The sequence below is a fragment of the Alosa alosa genome, chromosome 7, assembly GCF_017589495.1.
Source record: "Alosa alosa isolate M-15738 ecotype Scorff River chromosome 7, AALO_Geno_1.1, whole genome shotgun sequence".
NCBI classification, from domain to species: Eukaryota; Metazoa; Chordata; class Actinopteri; order Clupeiformes; family Clupeidae; genus Alosa; species Alosa alosa.
Window position 1 is genome coordinate 32,785,431 of NC_063195.1, and position 26,133 is coordinate 32,811,563.

The following is a 26,133-nucleotide window of genomic DNA, read 5'->3' on the forward strand; positions in this document are numbered from 1 at the left end:
GAGCACTTCATTAATTATAATTATTATTATGTAAATTACACTGACAAGAACATCTGAAAAAATGTATCCCCATGGAGGAATGTAGCTATTTCCTGTCATGAAGAGTAGTCACATGAAAACAGTTTAGATAATTTTTGTAACCCCACTTGTTGAATCATAAATGTTGAAAGATGTGATTTTCTATTGCTCTATCTGACTTGGTCCTAACATTCCATTCACACGTCAGGAATCAGGACGTAGGCTAGGCGAATTCATTCAATTGGCAAGGCCATGAGCAGCTTATGGGCTACCGGTATATTGCCCTACAATGCACGGGATCTCTCGGAAATTCTTCAGTGACAGTAAGGTCATCTCTGTCAAGAAGAAATTGGGTGTCAGTGATGGACACATGACTGTTCAGCCACTACTGACCGCCACTGAACGTGGTGACGTCATTGTTGACACTCTCACTTTCAGTACCTCCCTGAATGCCACGGTGCATTCTGGGTCAATCCCAAGATGGCGGCGCCCTTGCGCAAGTGCTGAGAAAGTGTCTCTACAGAGAAACAGTGAGAAATATCAGGTTTGCTGCACATTTTTACTGTCATCTGATTGTGAAAGGTGATAGCAGGTGCACAAAACGAGATCCACGACCGAGCCATCGATTGCAATAACAGCGCTTGGCGTGGCTCTGGCAGAACGTCTGTGCGAAGATGGGCCTCCATCCGAGCCCCTACCCCTAGCGAAAAGTGGACGGGGGGAGAACAATCGCAGATTTCCCTGCAAACACATCCCGGTCGAACTTGGACTTGACGGCTTTCACTTTTTGCAGAAATTGTGGACGCTGCCATATAACTTGCTGACGGGAGTTATCTGCGCGACCGCCTCTGTCATCGTTCGGAGAAGCAGGAGTTCCCCAGCTCGTGGTGTGCAGATAACAGCCGCGCCAAGGTCCGTTTCTGTCAGTGGTCGAAAAGCGCCATTAACGTCATGTCTTTCCCGTGAGAAGTTGTCATGTGTGGTTGCCAACAGGCAGTTAACATACGCCGTACATCTTTTATATTATTCTTCTATAAACACACATAGAAGAGTTGGGCTTGTAGTTAGCTCACCGGCTAACCAAGCTAGCGAAATGCATGTCGCGATGGTCCAAACAACATAGTCATACATGTCATAGAGCTGTCGAATGTGGGTTTGCTGATTTGTGTAATAAATGCTGTATTTTGTGTCATGGTGTTAGGTTAGCTGGTAAATATATTATTGTCTTGTCCTACTAAGCGATGTGAGGTTGTAGTAACAAACTAGCATAGATGATTTACGTTACTGTCCAGCTGGAAGTGTGCTTGACTTTGTTTTGGCTGTAGGCTAGTAGCCTACTGTCATAAATCAGGCAACAGGCGTTAATTCAGTTGCTTACGTAGTATTATTGGCCTACAGACTTTTCATAGCTTGTTACATTTACCTGTTTGAAATACAATATTTATATATTTCAGCAACCAAATGGTTAAGTTGATTAACGTTCGGTGTAAAATTCACTCTAAGGTCAATTGAATAGTTGACCTACCAAAGGCTATCAGAAATTCACAATCCCCTAAACGTGTCCACTCAGTCACATGTTTAGCATTCTTTGAGCAATGGCATAAATTCTTCAGCTGAAATCTGTTAATTAGTTTGTCCTGATTTTGCAAGAATTGAGTTTGCTGAGAGAATGTGTGGTATGTCGTCAGTCATTAGGCAGCACGTGTAGTTTCTATTTTGCAATGTGCAGGTCGTGTGATTTTGAATGAACTCTTTTTCTTTTATTGTAGCAACTGCATCAATCGTTTGGATGAACACATTAACTAATTTGTTATAGGACATGCTAGTTTCTCTAATTCTGTTTGGTAGGCTATGTTTGTTGAGGGGAACTTTAAATTGGTGATGTATCTCTCCTGGAATACATAGAAATTTGGAATATCTAGCTGTTGCTTCTTTGTTGGGCACCATAATGCCCATGTTATCTACTTGAGAGTATCTGATGATGTAGGCATAGACCACAGTGCTGCCATTAGGCTGTCCTATCAGAATATACAGTAGGAAGGGTATAGTGCACTAGATTACCTTGATGTACCTCTCCTGGCCAGTGAAGGTGTTATCAGGCTAGGTAACTAATATGCTCTTACTGAAGATATGAATAGCTGTACTTTGTATGTAAGAAAATAGCATAGCAGCCCCAGACAGTCATCACTCATAATACCAAATGTGGCTGTATTGAAAACAGCAATGCAAAGTAGGCCCGCAAGTAGCGATTATTTTCATAGTCGATTAAACTATTGATAATTTACTTGATTAATCACTTTGTTGCTTGATTGGTAAAATTTCAGATAATGTTGAAATAAATCAGTGTTTTACCAAAGTCCAAGATTGGCCTATGCCCTCAAATGCCTTGTTTTATCCACATGCCAAAGATATTTAGTTTAGTGTCATAAGGTGGGTTTCCATTAACCCTCAAAATGTGCAAATCTAAATTGCGAAATGAAAAATTATCAATGGAAATGGGTGAATTCAGAAAAAGAAAAAAAAATATTGCAAAAATGTGCTCATATGCGTCTGGAAGGAAAGACAAGTTGCAGCACAATATGGTCCCCGGCAGTAAATGTCACGGCACCTTAAGCCCTGGTGTGCAGCGGTGTGTGGTTTACTTCTCTGAGGCGGTGCTGACAGAAACTTTACGCGTGTGGACCCTAGCCCTGAGTTCAAACCGTTAGGCCTTAGTAAAGGGGACCAGGCTTCTCATCATAGTTCTCATCATAGTTAAGCCATAAGCGTTCAGAAATCTGGCCTCACTATACAGAAGCTATAAAGTAGGGCTAAACTGCACAGAAGCAGGGGAGTCTGGCTTCACAGTGTTGGTGAATGGGGTCTCATTATGCCACCTCACTAGTCAGGCCTGACCATGCTGACCTCTGATCTGCATTGTGGACCCCCTGTAGAGGATTTATTGTAGAGTTATAATTAGTGACCCCCAGTAACCCTGACCCTCTTGACCCCATCCACAGGGCCCTGATGAAAATGGACACGGAGCTACTCCACTCCCCTGTAGTGGGACTGGCGGAGGAGGAGGAGGCCGACATGAGCGACTGGAACCTGCCGCTGGCCTTCATGAAGAAGCGCCACTCGGAGAAGATTGAGGGCTCCAAGGCGTTGGCACAGAGCTGGAGGATGAAGGACAGGGTGAGGCATCCATCTTTCTTTTGATCATCTTTGCTTACTGATGCTCTGTGGCTTTGCATTTTTGAGCTGGTGAGGTTTAAATTTGTCCAACAATGTAGCTTCATGTCTTTAATGGCTATGGGGAGAATATCTTTCCTATTAATGGCCGTTGTCATGGAGCCTGGCTGCTGCTGTTAATGTGACATTACAAAGTAAACAAATATCAGTCTGTTAGAACTTCCAGGTGTACACTTGAACTCTTTTTCTTTTTGAAGTGGCTTGTGTTGTTTTGACAACTTTGTAATGGAACTTTTGGCAGTTATTGCAACTTACATAATTGCCCATTTCACTCTAAGATCAGGTACTCTTTCTTTGAAAAAAAGCACTTCTCCTCCTCGAGAAGATATCAGGGGCTTTTATCTGCTCACTTGAGTTGCACTCTGCTCAAAAGACAAATGGAGTTCTGGGCGGTCTTCTCCTGGCCATGTTTCTGTGTTCATTACAGTGTGGAGATTTAGTGCTTTGTTTTCTCACATGGAAGCTAAACTGCCCTGGCTTTGGTGGTGTTCCAACTGAAGTCATAAATCTTCTGCGTCTGTCTAATAGAGCCCTATTCCGATGTATAATTCTGTGTTCTCTGTCTGTGTTGTCTGTCTGGGGGATTGCTAAGACTACTGTCAGATTTCCATCATTTTGTGTTTGTGGGAATACCAACATTGACTTCTCTCAATCCATTGGAATCGCATAAAAATGCTCTGTTGTCTTTGTTTAGCTGACGCACCTGAAGGCTTTATTGAATGGCAAGTTGTCTATTGAGTACTTGTAGTCCTTGCCATCAGCTGGGTCATTTAAAAGCGAACCTTCATACACAGTATGGAGCTCTGGACCTTAAACCTACACAGCTAAATAAAACATTAAATCCCTACTTTTTATCTTCTCTGAGCAGACTCATTATGGAGTTCTGAAGCTATTTGTTTAGATGAATGATTAGATGAGTTTTTGGGCACAGCTTTGTTTTGGTTACTGGCTCTTTATGAACGGATCACTCATTTTGTCATTAGCACTTGGTGTCAGGAGGCTTTTTGTTCGGTGTTAATTTAGCATTTTGTACAAAATCTATGCCTTAAAGGAAGAATTTCAGGGATTTCGTCATGGGAGTGGTGACAGGTAGCTTCCCCTGCCCAAGTGTTTGCTACCCCCTCCCCTCCAGCTCCCCATCCTTCCATCATGCACCAGTGCTGTACTGCATCACTGCTAATTAACTGCATCTGTATCTGTATATGCATAACTGTATCTGAACAGAGTGATACAAGCTGTGCATTTAAGCAACTGTCATATGAAATAAGGAGCCTAAGCCTTACTTGACTGACCTAAGCTTCAACCACCGGCGCTATATTGACAGTCTCTGGTCCGTCTTTGTGTCACCGTCTTGCCTCTCCTCCCTTCTGTTTCTATTTCTGGGAAATGAAACTCTGGCAACAGAGTAGCCCACACAGCCACTGAGTGGGTGATCTTGGTTATGTTGGCGGAATGCATTGAGCAAAGAGAGACTGCATCTGTACTTTTACCATTTTTGTGACGCTACAAAAAATTATTTTCTTTTTCATGCAGACACAGACAATACAGATCACAAGTGGTTGGGGGTCTGGGCTTGGGCCTGCATAGCATCTGTGTGATTCACTAGTGTTGGACTTTACAGGGATTCCAGGCAAAAGGTGGAGAAGCCCCTTATGTGACTATGGCCCATTGAGGAGGGGATGAATGATGCATGGCATCATGGGAAATCAGGATGGCACGGAGCACCGCTAGTCGATACGAATTACAATGAGGGGCTGGTCCAGAGCTTCTCTATCGCAACACATTGCTCATGTTGCAGGTGTGTTGTGTGTGTGTGTGTGTGTGTGTGTGTGTGTGTGTGTGTGTGTGTGTGTAAAGGAATTGCATGCCCTTGGCTTCCCCCGAGTTGTATGCTTGTTGACCATTCCTCAGAAAGGCCATTGACTCAGTGCTGCTGTGTCAACAGAGCAAAAGAAACCCAGTGGATGATGCATGTGTGGGCTTCTGCAATAGGCTGCTACTCTCCCGCTGTAATTCCTGAAGCTGAAGGGGGACAACTGGGCAGGCCTGGTTGAAACCCACATCCGGGCGGCTTAGTCTGATCATGGATTATCCCTAAAAGGGGCAGAGAATACCACCAGTCAGTATTGTTCACACCTCTTGTAAAGAAATGGGTTTCCTAATCAGCAGTTCATTTTTGCACTTCTTTGTTGGCATGTTAATTAGCTGGGAGGTGTTGATAAAAAGATGTTTTAGTGCATAGACTACATGGATTGCATTTGATTTCCTCAGCACAAATGCAGAATAATCCTGTAAAAGTATGCGTGATTGTAGTATGGATTTTTTTGTGAGTGAGAGCGCTGCATTGGTTTTTAATAGTACCTGTGAGGTTTTTTTTTTATTGAAGTCCACGGTTTTGCTATTCTTATATTTCAAGGACATGAAGCCTTTAGTCATTCTTTGCCATCGCTTGTGCCTCACCCACTTGTTCAAAATTTCACTCTGTTGTGGACCTCAGGCTAGACACACATCCTGGGTGCATATGTCAGGTGGATGCAGACTGTGGACGCCGCCGTTTGAATCTTCTGTTTGCAACCTGTAATTCTGAGTTGCCAAAAGGCATGCTTTCTATTGGAAACCAATGACACTGACTCCAAATGTTATACTGCTTCCAATATTGCAGTGTTTCCTCCAGAAACGACTTCGTCATTGTCAGACACCTACTTGATATTTCATTACACCCCTAATCAGACACAAAAAGGAAACGTAGAAAAGATTCAAACAGAATTCAATGTCAAAGCACTAAAATATTTCTTGTGTGTCTGTTCTTTGTGTTCTCCCCTTCCGTGGGGGACATTGTAATGAAGGGGTGCAATGGATAGTCCTAATTAGTTTCTTTCTGTGGGCCTTTCTTTCTGGATTCAATGTTGTAAATCCCCTCAATCTACAATCCTACTTCACCTGCTCTACTCCCTAACTTTTGGGCTCACTTGTCCTGTTGCCAACGCAGCGTATCGCGCTCCAGCCAGCGGCACTTTGAGGGGCTGATTGGTGTTCTGGGCTCTTGGCTTCAGCTTGATCTGGCCCTAAGTCTCTACAGGGCTTTGCCAGCAGAAGATGGAGGAAAACCTGCCAACCCTGTTTCAGCTGTGGGCACCACCGGCTTGACTTAAGCTCTGCTCGCCCACTTGGGGTTGGTCTTGGGTGTTGCAGTGTTAGTGTGGGGGATCTGATGATGCTCCCCTAGCGGGCTGTTTGGTGTGCATTCAGACACTGTTGCATCCGCTATAGGGTCTACACAGAAGCCCTGAGAGGTGTGGATGGGGCTAAGATACATGTACCGCCAGAGAAGCGTGAACCATTCCCCTGTTATATTGTGGCTGTGGCTTGGGCTGGTGAAAAGTTGACTTCCATTATAGAATATTAAAGAAACTAGAATGGAAGCTGGAATCAGAGAATATTATTTATTTATTTTTCCTGAAAAAGTCAGACCAGTTACTCAGAGAATACTTAAACCATTATCAAAACAGTTTGTGTGAATTTAATAGTTGGTTGCTAACTTACAAACGACAAACAATTAAACAATTCTTGCAGCTTGTGGGTCTGTATGTGATATTTCATGTTTTTGTTTTCAGGTATGAATTTTAGAAACACTGAAAGAAACTCACAGTACTAGTAGCCCATTATGTGGTTGGTCATTTTAGGAAACTCGATAAATCCTCATCTTCAGACTGATGTTTATTTTGATTGGTTCACCAACACTTGCCTTGCCTTGCTGAAAAGCCAAGCTGGTGATTGAGTCTTGTTTGGTCATTTGAGACCCTTTTCAGATTCTTTCTCTTTCTGTCATTCTCTTTCATGTCTCAGTCCTGACTCAGATGGAGATGGAGAGTGCCCCAATGTTTTCATAATTGAGAGGAAGCGAAATGAAACTGAGCACGCTCCAAATCTGCAAGAACGAGCTGTCGACCGGCGCATATCTTTTTTTTTTTTTTCACTTCCTGCTGAGCCGGCATGACCAAGGCTCTATCGTAACCTGAACATGTGGTCAGGAAGCCCTAGATCTCACCGTTGCGTCTGCATTAGTGTTGCACGGTGTATCGATACTAAAAAGGTATCACGATGCCTTCACGCAAAAAACGATACGATTTCCGACGTTTTTAGAATCGATACTTTATTAAAATTAACATTCTGTGTCTGCGTGAACTGCCCTCCCTCCTCTGCTGCTCTCACTGCTCCTGGCACGCATCTAGGCAAGTGGGCGTGTCAAGCAGGCAGCTCTGAGTGAGTGCGCAGCCAACGTCAACATACAGTAGTTCTTTGCCGACCGTCCTCGGCCTTGTGGATAAAACAAAAGGTCAAGTGAAATCTGCAACTATTTCGGATACATCACGAATAGTGAAGGCAAGCCATCAGGTACACAGAGGCCCGTTTGTGAAATATGTTTCAAAGTCATTTAAAAGCAGGCTATGCATGGAACTTGGCTAAACACCTCGCAAACATATCCCAACATTTTTGTTTAAAGAACGACATGTTAACGAATATTCTATAGAAAACACGACTACATGGTTAGTGCCAAGTTCTTCTCTTCTGTTTTAGTCTAGCCTAAGTGAAACGAGTATGGTTCTCTGGGATAAAGCGAACCTTCCTTCATCAATGAATTTGACGAGACATAACGAGCTGCAATCATTTTGACGAGACATAACGAGCTATAATCATAGGGTGCTAACGTGATGAAAGCAGAAAGCGCAATGTTCACGCCAGAATAACATTACTATAACTTGTAAACAATCTATTTCATGTTCGGTCAGTACTACTGGTAGTATTTGTCATGGCATGTAGACTGCAATTTGTTCAATAAGTATTGCCCAGATGTAGGATAGGCTACCCGAAATGCGCTAATTAAAGCCCACAGCATATAATACCACCAAAGCTTGTCCTAATACTAATAGCGGGTTATTGTTACGTGGTAGCAAATCATGTTATCAAAGAAATAGACGTAGGCTAATGTAGGAATGCACACAGACATATTGCAACATGTATTGGTGTAGGCCTATCTGACGAAGACCTGAGTGGTTGGAAATATCGTGATATTTATGGCAGGTATCTATCGAAGTCATAATTTTGGTATCGTGACAACACTAGTCTGCATGAACAACAATGTCCCTACCAGCTGCTTTTAAACTTTTGGTTGTTAACCTCTCTCTCTTGTCATTGAATTGCCTCAATAACATATTTTATATTAATGCCCAGGAAATACTTTTAATTCATTTTTAAATGTAAGCAATACATTTTTAACCATAATGAATATTTTTTTAGCGTAATGAAATATGTATAATAATTTCTAAATATCTAAATAAAACAGAAACTTTAACATGTCTACGAGGTCAACTCAAGTAGTGAGCTTGGTGCTCCGTGTTGCTCCCAGCTCTGAGTTGGCTTATGTTTGTGTCGTCTGGGGCGTTACCAGAGAAACGCTCAGATGGAGGATGGCTCAGCTGTTAAGGACTACACATGCCTGGCTGGTGGCTGAGGCGGAAGTGTGGTGGCTGAGAGGCAGGCAGGCGTTAAGGGCCACTTGATGCTCTCTGAGTGCTGGCGATTGCAGCCTCATCACGGGTCCATGACCCCAGCTGCTGGACCACACTGCCTGCCCACCTGGTGTGCAGGGACGCATGGATGTCGGGGCGAACCAAGTCATAAAAAATAACATTCTGATTCGTGGCGGGTGGGTCGCAGGGAGATGGAATAAATCATTAATGTGTAAATGATTAACTATACTCTCTGAGATGTGAACATTTTTAAAAACATTTTCAAACTGTCAGGCACTAATTTGCAGACCCTCCTTAGGCTGCACAGTTGCGGGTATAATCAGCAGTGGAGGCAAAACATTCCAATGGAGGCAAAGCATATCCATGCGAAAATTCAAAAGGGAGAGTTAAAAATTGAATGGGCAAAAGGACTAAAGAAAGGTTCTGTGTGGGGATGTTTTAGTGAAGTTGGCAGGTTAACCAGGATGAATCAAGTGCTGGGTATGCATGGCAGCATGTGGTATATCAGCCACAAGACTGGTATAATAGTTCCAAATCACTCTCTGGGGCCAGAATGGGCTATATTAGTGATCCCAAAGGGGATCGTTATTTGATAGGTGTGCTTCTGCATCCTTCCTTCCTTCCTTCCTTCTTTCTTGAAGAAATGTTCTAGAACACTAATAGTGCTCCAGACAGTGAAGAAAGATTCTAGAACACTAATAGTGATCCAGACAGTGAAGAAAGATTCTAGAACATTAATAGTGATCCAGACAGTGAAGAAAGATTCTAGAAACAGTAAAAGAACAATAATAGTGCTCCACACAGTGGTGGCCAAGCAGTTCAGCAGTCCTCAACAAACTGAAACCTGGAATGTCTCTAAAACTTTCAGCTGAAATTGACACATATTACCCTGACTAAGCGAGGAGCTGAGTGACTGACCGAGAGAGGAGAGAGTTCTGTGCAGTCTCCATTTTGACCATTGTGTCTGTTGGACCGTGATTCCACTGAACAGGAGCACATAGCCACGGTTTGCTGTCTGATGTGGAAATAGTGCTGAGTAAGAACTATTTAATTGTGTTTAGCTGATTATGATCCATTACTGTACATTGTCTTGACATGCTCTAGATGTGATCTCAATTAAGTTTTTTGTCTTGCTCATTATTAACCTTTTTGTCCTGCTCATTAGATGAAGTCAATTATAGTGGGGAAGGCTCTATTGACAGGAGTGGCTTAATCTTTTAAATGACCAGGATCAGACTCAACTTACACAGACAAGTGAGGAAACACCACACCTAGCGTCTCTGTTTTAGCTTTGTGATGCACATATCGACATCACTGCTGTCCAGTTTTTTGCAATCAGTGTACTTTAAAGTATGAATGACCCTGCTAAACAAAACGGCTTAGCGGATAGCTAGTGCTCGGCTTCTCTGTGATGTTCGAGAGTATTTACTGTTTGTGACACCCCAAGCAAGTGACCAGGAATCCGTGAGGAATTTATTCATAGCATAAAACTAATGTGTTTGTTTGTTGTAATTGAGCATGAATTAAAGAAAACAGTCAGGGAATGAAGAAATGTGCACACAAATAGACAAACAACAGGTGCATCACCATAAATGTATCTGCCGCATAATCGAGGCGTGAAATCCATGGCTCCTCCTGCCTTAAATGTGCTTCCCCTTGGCTCCTAGTTGGCGTGCACTCTTCAGAGGAACTGCTGCTTTCTGTTTTGCATGCTTTCTTCAGAGGAACTAGTGGTTCTCTCCTCTCTGTCTTTCTTGCCCATGGGACTACTAACCCATACACACACACACACACCCTTGTCTACATCCTCACAAACACAGAGAAATATCAAGCACAGTAATTGGCTTACCTCTCTTGGCTCTATCTGCTTCAGCCACCCTGTAGCTTCTACAACACACGCACTACATTTGAGCTCTGCTCTCTCTCTCCCTCTCTCTCTCTCTCTCCCTCTCTCTCTCCCTCTCTCTTTCTCCCTCTCTCTCTCTTTTTTCAATAAGAAGACATCTTCATTTTTTTGCAGAAGGCATTATTAAAAGGCACCCACTGCTTTTTATAGTGCCCTGTTCTTTGCAGACTAATGCTAGTGTGTATTCTGTGGGGGTTCATTTTCACATGTTTGTGTACGTTAAGGAGACATTTGTGGATGTACTGGCAGCAAAAGAGATTGTAAAGCATGTTTATTCTCTCAGGGCAGGACACAATTAACATTAAAACAATTTAAATATATATATGTATATCTCCTCTTGGAAATCATTCTATTGTCATGGCAACCAAGTTGAGATACTCTGGAGAGAAGACCCACATAGAGCTGTTCCACATTATGCTACAACAGACAAGGAATGTTAGTACAGTAATTAGTATCCTCTCCTGCATCTCTGTATACCTGGAATCAGTTTTGCTTTACTTGAAACAATACAGCTAACACTTGAAGAGCTTAAAAGGTAAAAAAAAAAGAATCCGCAAGATATTGGAAAAACATGGTGTCTTAAGACTAAAGCTGCGTGTGTGTGTGTGCATGTGTAGGCGAGAGAAGGCCAAGCGTGTGGTTGACGACTCCATTCCTGGCAGGGGTGGTAATCAATGCCTCCCTGTTTTAATAGCTTTAATTTATAGCCTTGCAAACAAATGGAATAATCACTGGGCATTGATCCGCTGGGCCAGAGGTGGGGGGAGGAAGGGCCTGAGTGTTTCACAGCCCTCAGGAGTCTTACCTTAATGACCGAATGAACACACACGCACACACACACACACACACACACACACAAACACGGGTCCAGTCACAATTAGCCTGCCTCTGCCACTGGTAGGAGGGAATGTAAGATATCCTATAAAATAACTCGTCATCACCAATTAAATGTGATCTATAGCTGGGGAAAACACATTGAAGAAGTCATTGATGCTTTTTCCTGCTTTGGTGCATGATGTGAATGATAGCAGCTGAGGTTGTAGTTCCACTTTCCTCCTCCCCTAAAGCAGCCCTCCATGGGCCTGAGAGGCTCTGGGACCTCACCGTTGAGCAGTGCTTTTGGACATGGTGCCATGTGCTTAAACTGCAGTGGGCTGAAGCGCAGCTGTGAAATGATCCTAGTCTTCATCCCATTCTCCCTCTCCCTCCCTCTCTCTCTCTCTCTCTCTCTCTCTCTCTCTCTCTCTCTCTCTCTCTCTCTCTCTCTTTCTCTCATTTTTATTTCTCTCACTCCGTCACTCTCTCTCCTGGTGGGTGTCCATCAACCTGCTTAATGTCCAATTGGAAATGGCAAATGAGAACATGAGTTATGGAGGCATTGAAAAAAAAAAAAAAGAAGAAGTTCAAATAGTTTGTATCGTAAATGTTATACGCTGGCGTGGTTTTTCAGACAAGTATCTCATAAAAAAACAATTTTTGCATCAAAGGGAACCCACCTTCTGTCTTTATCACACACACATACTCTCTCACATACACACACACACACACACACACACACATACTCACTATCTCTTTCTCTCTCTCTCTCTCTCTCTCGCTCTGTGGGCTTGCTTGCGGGTGCCCTCCCTGGCCTCCCCCCTTCAGCCTGCTGGATTTATGGGATTATTGGAAATCCATGAGGCCAGGAGACCTTTATTAAAATGTCATTTTGTTTAGGTCTCCTTTCAGATTAATGTTTACAGTAAAAACGAAAAGTTGATAAAGAGGCTGTTTTTGTGACGACAGGGTGAAGGGGACCTGGGGTCGGTGTGGTGACAGTTGAACTTGGCTCGACTGTCCTCATTTTCTCATTCTTTACTTTCTTAATGCATGCGTTCTATCTCCATCATTGTTTACTTTTCTTTATGCATGTGTTCTATCTCCCGTCTCCACCCGACTACATTTATCTATAGCTGAGTGGATCGCTCCTCTCCCAGGACCGTAAAGCCTTGCTGAAGAATGAATTATGTCAGCAATTAATTTGAATACCCAGTGGGCAGACTGAAGGATTAAATGGTGCAGTGGTGTGTGAAGTTTTTAAAAACTTTAAATAGATTTATTTAAAATATATACAAAAACTGAATGTGAGATAGTATAATTGCTAAATGCACCACATTTCCCTCTTTGCAGTGAGGTATTTTGTCCATAAAAATAAATGTATCAGACATAAACCATACCATAAACTGTCCCAGTCACCATGTCATTCTGCAGAGCCATGTGGAAAAGCACCCTTAACTCTTAACTCTTTAGTATATCCTATCTTTGAATGTCTCCTTCTTGTCAACCAGGGGAGATACAGTACAGTACATGACATTAATGATAGAGAGAATAGAGAGTGGTGAATAAATAGAGAAAGAGAACAGAGAGAGGTGAATAAAGAGAGAGGGAGAGGGAGAGAACAGAGAGAGAGGTGAATAAAGAGAGAGGGAGAGAGAGAGAACAGAGAGAGAGGTGAATAAAGAGAGAGGGAGAGAGAGAGAACAGAGAGAGAGGTGAATAAAGAGAGAGCCGTCACAAGCATTGGACATGTCATGTTGGAGCTGATTAGGTTTGGCGCCCGACGACAAATTGGTTATCGCCATTGAGCGGGAGACTTAATGGACTTCCCACCTGGCGGCAGTCAGAACTCAAATGTCACTCCTGCATCGGTGATGCACGACAACAACCTGCATTCGTCTCGATTATTGTCATGCAAATGGATTTTTAATGTGCCATTAATTGCCAGTGTTTGATGTTCAGTGGGAAGGAATAATATTGCCATGTCATTAATTATGGCATTACTGGTAATGGCCACCTTTCCCGTCCTCTCTGTCCTCATTTGCACGTGCATCAGTCTCTCTATCCAACTGCTCTGGTGTTCAGCCTGCCCACATGGGAATGACTTTCATTCCCCAAATTAATATTAATAGTAACATCCTTCCTGAATGCTCCATTAATGTCAGGAATGGTTGAGGGATCCCAGTATTGTTACATTTGCCTAAAACGTTCACTCCAGATCAAAAACATTATAAGTTATACGGATTATCTCTTAGGTAATATTGATAGTAAGTTCTGTAGTGGCGCACGTATGTGACATGTCTCTGTCGTAAGGTTCTGAAATTCAACATGTTCCTGTGACATTTTTACTGTGCTGTGCAGGAGAATTTATACTCTTGTCAGGTCCAAAGCCCTCAAGGTGTCTCAGCTCATTGCAGGTGAAGCCTTAGCTTTTCAAAAGGGCATTTTCCAACTCACCAGAGCTCAACTGAGCTCAAAACTGGAAACTAACCTTGTTTTTCTAGCCCTCACATTCACATATCAATCTGTTTATGTAGGTCCCTATGAATTTGGGACTCTACCTAGGTTGTTGAGGGCTCTGTGTGTTTGTTTGTTTATTGCTGTCCACTTAAGAGTTCTGCCTGACACATTTTCATTTCCTTCTGACTGCATGTGATTCTGGATGTCTTTTTGTGTGTACATAGCTGTCAGTCTACATTTGCCTTGTCTCTTGTTTGCCTTCTTTGAGAAGGTCATGTCACGTCAGCGGTTAAATAAATAATGAGCCAGTTTGACGTGTGCGAGCGCAGCGCTGTGTTGCTCTCATGTCTAGTGTGTGTCACCTTGTAAATGGTCTTAAGTCTTAAGAAGAGAGCAGTATTTCCGTCTGTCACACTCGTTTTTCCACTTCTTTTCCTCTCTTTCTTTCTTTCTTTCTCTCTCTCTTTCTCTCTCTCTCTCTCTCTCTCTCGTGTGTCCCTACTACTCAGTTTTACTCTCAGCGGACATGAGGTCCAACTGTGTCCCGCTGCCTGGCTGACCTTTGTCAGAGCTGCGGGGTGGAACTCCCATTAATTGCGAGGATAATTGCTAGATGGCTGCCCCGCGCTCTGGTCTCTGCACCTCCTCAAGCAGTGGGCTTTGGCAGAGTGACTAATATGTAGGCTAGTTTGACAGCACAGAAGAACACACTCACTGATTATCCAGTCTGTTTGCCTGACCCCCCCCCCCAAAATAGACTAGTGAGCTTTATTAGCGCTCACGTTCTTTGGCAGGAAGGACAGCCAGCAGTTATTTTATAGCCTTTGCTAATCGCACAGTGTTCTCTGTTTGGAACGCTGTATGATTGGGATTGTGCGAGGCCTGTTTCTGTGTACATCTTCAAAGCCAGTGTTTTGTTCTTGGAACAAAGGAAGGGTTCTTGGAACAAAATATACTGTGACATCAGTGCCGCTCCATGAGCAGGAAACGTAGTGTTTTTAGAAAACAGGAGTTAGTGGAAGACGATGCCCTCCCCGATATCTGCATCCTCATTTTCTTAGAATCCCTTATTTTCCCCACTCCTACCCTACTGGAAGTCCTCCTCCTCCTCCTGCGACTGCTGTCCGCTAATGAAGCCCCGGCGTGTTCCCAGTTCTGGGCTGTTGATTCAGCTGTAAACCTAACAGAGCTCTGGAGTGAGGGCCACTAAAGACTTTGTAAATGGCCAATCTGTGGCCGAGCGTCACGCCTGTCACCCTCCAACCGGGCGACCATTGATTACTCTCCCAAGCGGCAGAGCCCGTGACACTCCGAGAGCTCTCCTTCTGCCGGAACTGCTCAGCGCTGACGACCCCCGCTGCCTCGGTGACAGGGCTAACGATGCTGATGATGTGGCCGGTCCAGTATTGAGAGCAGCTGCCTTCAGGGGGTTGTGGTTGGTATGGTGATGCTAAGGACTGCGGTGCCTTTATCATGTGGTGAGCCTCTGGCATAACACCTGCCTGTATAGTAGCAGCTCAAAGCAGACCTCACAGCTGCACATCATGGGAGTATGTGCCTACTCGGAGAGGTGTGCTGATCTGAGATCTGCATGCCGTGCTTCTCTCTCGCGGCCCTGTTTTAATTGACTAGGTTACATGATCATATCAATAAGTTGTTTCTCCCGTGCTCCTTTGGTAGGTATTAATGCAGAGTGCATTGATCAAAGGGATTTGAGGAGAAAGCCAGCTCTGCACCGGACTGCACTGGAAAGGTGTTTGTAGTCCAGCACTGAAGGTTATGCCGAAGAGCAATGCTGAAAGGGCACTAAAGGATTCCCTATTGGTTTGGTGCCTGGATTTGGCAATGGATGTTGGCCTTGTTACGGGTTTTAAAGGCTTCTGAGTGTGTGGGAGCAAGAGAGCGTGTGTGTCTGTGTCTGTGTCTGTGTCTGTGTGTGTCTGTGTGTGTGTCTGTCTGTGTGTGTGTGTGTGTGTGGACATTATTGACATTCTCATACCTTGACCACAGCACTTTTCATGAAGTGAAAGTCCTTCTTATTGCTTTGATATTTCTCATAACTTTTCTCTGCCTTCACACGGCTTATCAATCACTGGTCCGCCACACATTCTGCACTCGAGGGGCTGGGTGGGTCAGGCAAACTCAGCTTCGGATCAGCTCCGCTGGCTAGGACCCGACCCCCATGGCACACTGATCAGCAAGGCGTGAACAGGCCAGTGCGTCAGAAGAGTGGCCGCTATTGAATCCCCCCCCCCCTCCAGCACCCCTTAATCAGAAGGCAGCCGAGCGGGACCTCCCTCGCCCTCGGTCCTGGATATCTTCCTCAGAATGCCTGTCAGCGGAGAGCTCCCGGAGGACCGTCCATCATGCCGCCTCCTGCGCTGATAAGCTATTTTTGCCGTCCGCACGGCTGCCCACTCCGCTCCTTTGATTGAGCGATTGCGGTGTTCTTTTGCCTGAGTCAGTCCTGGTGGCCCGCTCTTGGGCCGGTTCCCTGGTGATTTTTTTGTGGATGCATCTGGAGAGAACTGGTTCCTTTTTTTTTTTTTTTTTTTTTTTGCAGTCCTCTCTGTGCGTGCCAACAATCAATCCCTCTCCTCCTTAGTCCGCCACCGCTTGGTTTTGGCCCACTGACTGATTTGTAGTGGGTCTGACACAGACAGGAAGCCGATACCAGCGTGGGTATCGGCCGGTGTTGGGGTATAAAGGAGTCCCTGTGATTTTATCAGAACTTCACCAAATCAATTAATGTGCTGTCTTTTAAAAGCCACCTCTGCCTGTGTCAGTAGAGCAGAAAGTTATAGTGATTTACCTTCACGTTCTTTTAGTCTAATTTACAAGCTCAGATATTCAAACTCCACCAGTGACTGACCAGTGATATCATGTTTCCCCTCATTTCTAATGTATGCACGCATCATCCCCACATAGCATTTCTATCTTGATTTATTTGTGCGTGCAGAGCTGTTGCTTTTTAGCAATACTGAAGTTACAGGATGATGAGGCCAGATTTAGCTTCACCAGATTTGGCCTAGTGATTGTGTGTGTGTGTGGCAGGGCCTCCAACGCTCGCCTGCTATGCTGCTCCGTGGTGCTTTAGTGAGTGTGCGCTCCCCTGTGAGCTGGTGTAGAGTTCTCCAGCTGCTGCCAGGGGCATTTTGGACTAGCGCCAGACAACCCTCACCACAACTGGAGGGCATCTCTCTCTCTCTCTCTCTCTCTCTCTCTCTCTCTCTCTCTCTCTCTCTCTCTCTCTCTCTCTGTATGTGTGCAAATGTGGACTATTGATCGGCTTCCTGGTACTGTTGCCACGTGTACCTAACCTCACTGGCCCAGAATGTTGTATTTTTGGATACTGTGACTCTTGTGTGATCAAACCACAGCAGTAAATCTTTCCAAACTGAATAGCCCTAGTGAACTGCCACTTTTAATTGCATTACCTGAATATATCTGAAACGCCACAGAGAGCGAATCTCCTCATTTGGGTGTCAAATCCCGGCACGCGCTCAGAGTGCTTTGGCAGAGTTTTGACTCATAATTGGATCTGTCCGTTAGGACGGGCACTGGTTTTACAATGTTGGCAGAGAGTCAGAGACACTGTTGTCATTCAGCCCTGTGAAAGTCATGATTACCTTGCATTTTTATTTAGGGAAGTAACTACGGTTGTATGAGTTGAGCAGAGTTTTAAAGGGTCCACAGTGAGCAATGCTTTATCCACATTTACATTAACTTACATTTAACTTTTAAAATTTGCCTTGGGAACCATTGACCCGATCCAATGAGGTACTCGCTTGAAATTAAAATGTCTCCTTTTTTGACCCTTGTAGATGAAGACGGTGAGTGTGGCCCTGGTGCTTTGTCTCAACGTGGGAGTGGACCCCCCAGACGTGGTCAAGACCTCGCCCTGCGCCAGGCTGGAGTGCTGGATCGGTAAGAGGCCTCATCATCTCCTCCACCCACCCACTCACTCACTCGCTCACACGCTCCTCCACTCATATCACGAGCTCCGCCTTGCCCACTCCATCCCTTCACAAGCCCACTCATACGTTTGTCCATCCTCCCAGCCCACACTCTTCTACTCATCCGTTTATTGTCGTCCATTCTTCCATCCATTTTACACGATCCATTCATACTCCCCATTCATCTAAGCTGTCATCTGTACACATCACCCCCAAACCACTATCCCATCCATCAATACAGACACCTGATTGACTAGTTTATCATACTGACAGAATGACAAATGATTGACTGACGACAGTGGCAGGCTACTCTGGTCTGGTAGAGAAGAGGTAAAATAAGATGAGCTGGAGAGTGTAGCCATTTGTGTGGAAATCTCCTCAGTCCTCAGCGTCAGCCTCTGGGCCTGGTAAACTCTGCTCGGGAGGAAGAGGAGATGGTTGATGCCACCACTCGAAACGTAACATCCTCCTGGGCTGGCGGCAGTACGCAGCCTTGTGACTATCTTGACTCATCAGGAGGGAGAGATCCATGGTCTCTCTTAGACAATTTGACGGCAAAAGAAGAGAGCGCTCAGCGCTGTCATCGTAGACGACCCAGAGGGGTGAGGCGAGGACAGCAGTGTGCTGTCAGTCACAGGGAATGTTTTTTTTTCCTCCAACCTTTTTCAGTCGGAGGCACCAGGTTCTGGCCTCGGTTAACAGCCCCTCTTCAGGAACAAGAACATGCCCTTGATGTGCCTATTATGAAGGTGACATCCTCTCAGACGGGAGGTTGTCTGCAATCGCGGGACACCAGGCACACACCAGCTCCTCAGACAAAAGAACTTGAAAGTGCAGACATCACGGAGTGGTGCTCTCCGCTTGGGGTTAAACACGGGATAGAGCTGTCAGTCTGGGGGGGGGGGGGGGGGGGGGGGGCTCCACAGGTGTCACACTCACAGGCTGAACCAGCCCATTAGGGGTAGTCAGGAGAAAGAGAGAAGGGGAAAACATTTTAAACTGTCGAATAAAAGGCAAAACAGTGGCGGTATTTGCATACAGAACAGCATGTCCCGCACCATGCATTTCATCTCCAAGTCTTCCAGCTGTGCTGTCAGAACACATTCCCTCAGTCACCTTCCCACAAACGGTGACCGTCATAAAATATAATCAGCTCTGTCCCAGAACAAAGAATATCAATATCACCTGCATTGTATCTGGCCATACACGTTGTTCTAAACCTAATGCAGAATTAGATAGCTCAGAATCCATAGGAAATTGATCTTTTCTCTTTTCCCTCTTTCCTTATTGTGGATGTTTCAGGTTGAGCCGAGAGGCTCATTTTTCTATAAATTGACTTTGATTTCCATTGAAGTCAAAGTTCTTAGAGATCGAACAGTGCCTTGTGTTAGGCATAGTGCCTGACTACAAGTGTTTAGGCTTGCAGCAAGTTTCGTGTCTGAGTAATGTTGACTTTGAGTGATGCTGACTAGCGTTCTGATTAGAGATGCACCGATATGGAATTTTAGGGCCGATAACGATAACCGATATTTATTGGTTTGTTGTGGCCGATACCGATACGATAACCGGTAATATTACTCTTGAAAAAAAATTGTGAAAAGTGATTTGGAGAAAGCATTTAATAAGCATAATTTTATTGCAGTAATTTTACCTACCACCAAATGATGGACAGAACTCATAATAGTCCTCAATAGCATGACAGTCAACAACATAACAGTAGCCTAGCCCTACAGTATGTGTGGCTCCTTTAAGTGAACCTGGCGTCCAGTGAATTTAGAGTGAGTGGCTAGAGAGTTTGAATCGTTTTCATTTAGGACTAAACGCTCATAAACAGCTCAGCTTGGAATAAGCTACAGTATAGCGACCAAATCAGAGTTTGTGAGGGAAACTTAGGTTTAGTTTCAACTGCGGGTAACTGAATAAAGCTGGAACTCCTCAGACTGTATCGTATGTCCGTCTACTCTGTTGCGCACAACCTGCTGCAGCAGAAATGAAAGGCCTTAGCCCTGAAGGTTTTAATAACTTATTATGATGACCTGTCTGGAACTGAAGCACGAATGGTTAGCATATTTCTAGGTAATAATACAAAACCCAAGCTAAAGTAATGCAAATATAATACTAAAACACAACTTAGAACTAGGCCTACTTATGTACTCGTCCCACTAACGAGTTTGTATATTTGTTTCCCCAAGTGCAAACACACCAGCACAAGACTGCTCTAGGGCTGAGCTCCGCTCTGTTAAGGTTAAATGGCGGATCATTCACGAGAGGATTTTGAGATGCAGATTCCCAAATGAACGCATATCCACAGATTTTGTTAGAGTTGTGAAATACATTCACACCGCTGACATTATATTGAGGAAAAAGTATAGCCAACCAAGCTCAAGTAGGCTAGCTCAGTGTAGCCAAACGGACCTTAAAAGGCCTAAATTAGGACTTTAAAAAATATCGGCGCAAATTATCGGCCAGAATTCTGTTATCGGACCGATAATAATATTTTCATTTTTTCACTTATCGGCTAATAATATATTAGCTGCCGATATATTGTGCATCCCTAGTTCTGATACTACCGTTTTGACTAGTCTTTGGCTAATTATAGAGTATTAGTCATTTGTTGGTGGGCTATGTTTTGGCTTAGTAGGCCATGTTGTGTGAGTGTTTGCAGGCTAATTATGGGTGTCAGCAGCAGGGTGTTATGACTGAATATAGGCTGCTATGACTGTTATGCTGATGACGTGTGTATGTGTTTGTCTCCCTCATGCAGACCCATTGTCCATGAGTCCACAGAAGGCCCTTGAAACCATCGGGGCCAACCTCCAGAAGCAATACGAGAACTGGCAGCCTCGGGTGAGTCAGTCCCTCCTGCCGGATGGTCACATGACAGTTAGCGTGATTTATCTGCTCCTCATCAAAGCGCATTCATCCCATTCTGCATGGAACCATTTATAGATGGTTATGCACCGTATTTAGATGGGTATGTACCGTATTTAGATGGGTATGTGAATCCCATGAAAATGGAGCTCTATATTGGCTTCATCATCTCTGCACTGGTTAGTAAGGCAATATATCTATATCGGCTTCATCATATCTGCACTGGTTAGTAAAGCAATTTCCCATCATTTGTTGCGAGGGGAGAGAGCTGCATGGCCATCAATACATTTTTATTGTGCAGCACATCCAGGCTACATGAAGATGATGATGCATACATTATTAATCTGCAGTCAGACTTTTTGGGATTGTGATAACCTGGGCATTCAGGCAATGATCTGGGTTGCTCCAGGGGAATGGATTGGTGGAACCTTTTTGTGGCATAATGCTCATCCAAAAGCTCTCTGTGCATGTGTATCCTCGCTCACCATTGCACATGTGCTAGCAGAGCTCAGCGTGTGGTTCTCAGTGTAACACGATATGCTTACGGATGTCAAAACACAAACACACACACACACATACACACACTAATGCACGCTCCCCAATATGGAATTCCATGTTCACCATGGCTGCTGCCGAAGATTGATGTGCAGAGCTGCAGTCTGGTGGGACGCCGTGCCCTGTGGCATATGTGCGTGTTGGTGTGGCGGTGAGGGCTCCCTCTGTGCCCGCTGTGCTGGGTGCCCGTGATGTGCAACACGGCACGCTTGGAAGTGCCTCTGTGTTTGTGTGTGTGTGTGTGTGTGCTTGGAAGTGCCTCTGTGTTTGTGTGTCTGTTGCGTGTGTGTGTGTGCTTGTAAGTGCCTCTGTGTTTGTGTGTCGTGTGTGTGTGTGTGTGCGAGGAGTCAGTGCCTGGGTTGCCATGGACCCTCCAGAAGTGGGCAACACTCAAAAAACACAAGGAAGAGTACACACACACACACACACACACACACACCACACACCACCACCACCACTTGCGTTCCCTGCTAGCCACAGCACAGTGCTGCATACCCAGCTGTGAGTGGGTGTCCCTTCTCTCATTTCCTGGCTCCAAGCTCCACTCTCTTCTTCTCCTCTCTCTCTCTCTCTCTCTCTCTCTCTCTCTCTCTCTCTCTCTCTCTCTCTCTCTCTCTCTCTCTCTCTTGCGTTTTCCACTTTCTTCTCCTTGTGTACACACTCACACACTTTCCCTGGCTCGCAGGCTAATCTGACTTCCAGATGGCCATCGTCTGCTGCCCCCCCCCCTCTCGTTCGACACTGGGAGGGCGATCTCGGCCCAGCAGGATGGTCACCCGGCCGCTGGCCGCTGGGGTCAGCGGCTCCAGATGGTGGGCGGCTGGAGGAAGAGCGACCCCCGCCAGCATCTGCTCCAGCCCCGGGGCCGGGTCAGCCTCGGTTGGCCGTCTCGCCTCGTCTCGCTCGGCTCGCTTGATCCGCAGGGCCCGCTGGAGTGGGCAGAGGAGGCTTACGAGCGGTCAGCGGATGGTTCTGTGGTTGTGGTTCTGTGTGTTTTTTTGTTTTTTGTTTGTTTTTTGCCTCAGGCCTGATCTTAGGTCGTCAGTGCTGACTTTTGATCCGTAGCTGCCTAGAGAAAAGCAGCAGAATTTATTGAAAAGAAAATGAAATGAAAACAATGCTCTGCAGGATTTTAAAAAAAACATATTCTAACATATTTTAACATATTCTTCAAATTAGTTCAGAATGAATAATTGGAGATTTCTGGTTGAATTTCACAGCAGGGTCACACAAGTGCCGAGGATTAGAACACAGTGTCACCAGTGACCGCAGGGCAGGGAGACGTGGACGCACTCGGTTTCCGTGTTGGGGGTCGTAGAACTGACATTTCTCAGGGGTCGGTACAATTTTCCTTGATGCCTCAATAAATAGTTGGTTAGAAAGCTTGAGCACCACCTGGGGTCGATCTGTGCACATTTGCTTTACTTTTTCTGTGAAAAATAATCTAAAATCACAATGGTGTATGACCTACAGTTATTCATATTAAGCATATTAAACTACAACTCCCCTGCTCCACTATGGAACATTCAGCACACCTGCTATATTGCTGATGCATACTCTGATGAGCACTCGTTGGTCTCTCACTCCAATGTCTGTGCAGAAGGGGATGATCCCAGTTAACCTTGTCATACCCCTGGAGGCCGTAATCCTTCTTGATGAGAGGATTCGGAAGCGCCAAGTCCACCTCACCGGCCGCCACAGGTCAGGGGCAGCTGCCCTGCTCGCGTTTCCCTTTCCTTAGGTGTGCCCCGTGTGCACCTGTGCTGGAATGCTAAGTGTGTAGAGAAGGACCATGAAGTGTTCCAGCAGCCTTGAGCATGGGAACTGCAGGCAGTCGATCGGTCGGCCATGGAGCGCCAATGGAGTTTCTGGAGGCCAGGCGCTTTGTTGAAACTCCCCCTCAAGACTCAAGTGTCTGTGTGGGAATTGGTGTTCTGTGATCTGCAGGCAATGATGACATTCTTATATCCACCAACTGTCCTTGTTATTTACCTGTAAGGTCTTTATCTGTCAGCAGTGCTCTAGTTTGATCCTACAAGTGCCAACAGTTTTCTGTTTTTAATTATTACGATATGTGCATCAAGGTGCCATATCCGTATCATCAGAGTTAGTGGTGGCAGTCATTGATTGACACCATGTTTTTTTTCTCTGCCAGGAAGAGAGGATACATGACATACTGTATGGCAGCCATTTTTTTTTGCCCAGTTTTGAGACAGGAAAATGAGTTTTTAGTAGCCTAGCTCTTACGGCAACTGGTTGGGGTATAATGCATCTATAAGGTCAAAGGGCACTTTGGCTGGGGGCCATAAATGGAGTGATATCGGACTTTGAACCGAGCGGGTTGTGGGTTTCTAGATATTCACAGGCAAGTGTGCTTGCTCGGCTTGGTATTACTGTTAACTCGATTTCTGCCTCTCCATGCATTCTGTGTTCAGACTCACATTCACAGATAATTAGAAACACCCACCTCCTTCTTTTCTTCTGAAACCTTTAGAAAGTGTTATTTCACTTACAGCCATATTCTCATTAGTATTCATGTCGACGACTTTACAAGCTGTGCGTGTGTGTGTGTGTGTGTGTGTGTGTTTTCCCAGGGAAACCAAACATCCAAAGTGCCGGGGACATGTTTAAACACAGAGCCGGAGATTTCTCCTCATTACTACGGGTTTTCTAAGCTTACCGCTGTCAAATGATCGTGCCTTATCTGTATAATTGCACAGCTCCCCTTGTCAGAGTTCCTCCTCAAAGCGGAGTGCTCTGCCCGTTCACACTCGTGTTTCCCTCCTTTGAGTTCCAGCCCCTCTCTGGGTGTTCTGTTATGAGATGGTGTTCTGTTAGAATGATTTGTACCAAAGATCCTTGATAACCCTCTCTGGGTGTTCTGTTATGAGATGGTGTTCTGTTAGAATGATTTGTACCAAAGATCCTTGATAACTCTCTCTGTTTGTACTTATTTTGCTCTTCTGTGTCATTGTCTACTGCGACCCAAATGGACACGTGTAGAGTAGTGAGTCATCAATCCCCCCCCAGAGTCCTTCATGTGTGTCTATCGGTTGTGTGTTGCCTGTTCTCCTCCTCTCCTCCTCTTCTCCTCCTCTCCTTCTCTTCTCCTCCTCCTCTCCTCTCCTCTCCTCTCCTCTCCTCTCCTCCTCCTCTTCTCTTCTCCTCCTCTCCTCTCCTCCTCCTCCATGCAGCCCGTGTCTCTGTTCTGTGTGCCAGCTGTAGCAGTGCAGCACTCTGCGAGGCGCCCCTGGTATGCCCCACGCCCCCCCCCCGCCCGCCTGGCCCCTGGCCTCCTGATGTGCTCCTCTTCAATATTTAATGGGGCCCGTGTGCTTTTGATCGCGGCCGCAGTGCACAAACAGATCGCTCCCGGTCGCTCGACCCCAGGCACACCGCACCGCTGCCCCCCCACACCTGGCTCCTCATCTGGAGCTGCGCTGGGCAGCCCAGCAGTCCAGACCCAGACACATTAAAAACAAACAAAAAACACAACAAAAACAAGGTCTTTGTTGATGATTTAGTGGCGGTTACCATTGTGTGGTATTTTATTCAATTGAGCTTTGTTATGACTATTTATTAGGAGTTTAGAGGGGAAACTGTTTGGCTGAGACACCAGGGATGCAGAGCTTGTCATCACTCTGGTTGTTTCATAATGTCTGTAGGCTTCTTATCGGTGAGGAGATATTTGACTTATCTGGCTCTGTAATCGGTGTTGCTCAGTCTTATCGGTGCATTAGCCAGCAAGCCCAAAAGGTTCATAATGATCCTGTCTTGTTGCACTTAGAGAACAGGCATATGGATTCTGCTGAATTTCATCTCTATCAAGGCTATCCGTCTGTTTTGTCTTGTCACCTTTTCTATCATATTCTTCCTCTCTCTCTCTCTCACATATGCTCTCTCTCTCTCTCTCTCTCACACGCTCGCTCTCTCTCTCTCTCTCTCTCTCTCTCTCTCTCTCTCTCTCTCTCTCTCTCTCTCTCTCTCTCTCTCTCTCTCTCTCTCTCATGCTCTCTCTCTCTCTCTCTCTCTCTCTCTCTCTCTCTCACATGCTCTCTCTCTCTCTCTGGCATGGATGAAGCAACCACTCGTGAGGTGGTGCAGTAGAATGACATTACCTTTTTAACAGCCCCGTGGCATCATTTTTTCTCTCTCTTTCTTTCCACAGCCCAAGCTTCGCCTGCCGCGGCTGCCAGCGCTGTCGAACTCCTTCTTGAATTATTTATCAGCTTGCTCCTGCCGAAATATTTCTCCTGATTAAATTTAAGACTTTGCTTTATCACTAGACCCATGTATAAATTCCATTGAGGCAAGGCGGAGAGGGCGTGTACAGGGAGGCAGGCAGGTGGTGGGGGGGCACTGTGTGTGTGTGTGTGTGTGTGTGTGTGTGTTTTAAAGATGAAAAGCTCCTGACCACCAAACCTCTTCACATTATCCACATGTTGTATAGTGTTTTAATAAAGGTGGCTGATGAAACAGAAGGCTATGGTGGAACTGATGCAGTCATAATCTCATTAAATGACTGTGGTAATATCCAACCACGCCGCCCCATATATCCAATTGTGCCCTGTCAGGCTCTAACAAACCACGTTAGCGGGATTGAGGAGGTGACCCCCCCCCCCCAATAATGTGCTGCCCAGGGGGGAAGTGGCAAGCTATTAGTGTGCGTTAGGCATTAGCACCAAAGGAAGATGTATGGGCGTCCACCCAGGGCCTCCACATCAGCACCCCCCTGACCCCCACCCCCTTAGCAGCAGATCTTTACGACACTTCACTCATGAAGAAGGGG

General features: G+C 45.3%; 1 protein-coding gene across 9 annotated transcripts in view; it reads left to right on the plus strand.

Annotated features, from left to right (window-relative positions):
* The first annotated feature begins 498 nt into the window (after window positions 1–498).
* Window positions 499–26,133, plus strand: part of rptor (regulatory associated protein of MTOR, complex 1) — a 151,358-nt gene continuing 125,723 nt past the window's right edge. For all 9 annotated transcript variants that reach the window (XM_048247335.1, XM_048247337.1, XM_048247340.1 and 6 more), the window contains exons 1-4: window positions 499–930; window positions 3,018–3,192; window positions 17,787–17,889; window positions 20,683–20,765. In XM_048247335.1, coding sequence (XP_048103292.1) covers window positions 3,025–3,192; window positions 17,787–17,889; window positions 20,683–20,765 — 354 coding nt within the window. In that variant the 5' untranslated portion in view covers window positions 499–930; window positions 3,018–3,024. The remainder of the gene's footprint in view (window positions 931–3,017; window positions 3,193–17,786; window positions 17,890–20,682; window positions 20,766–26,133) is intronic.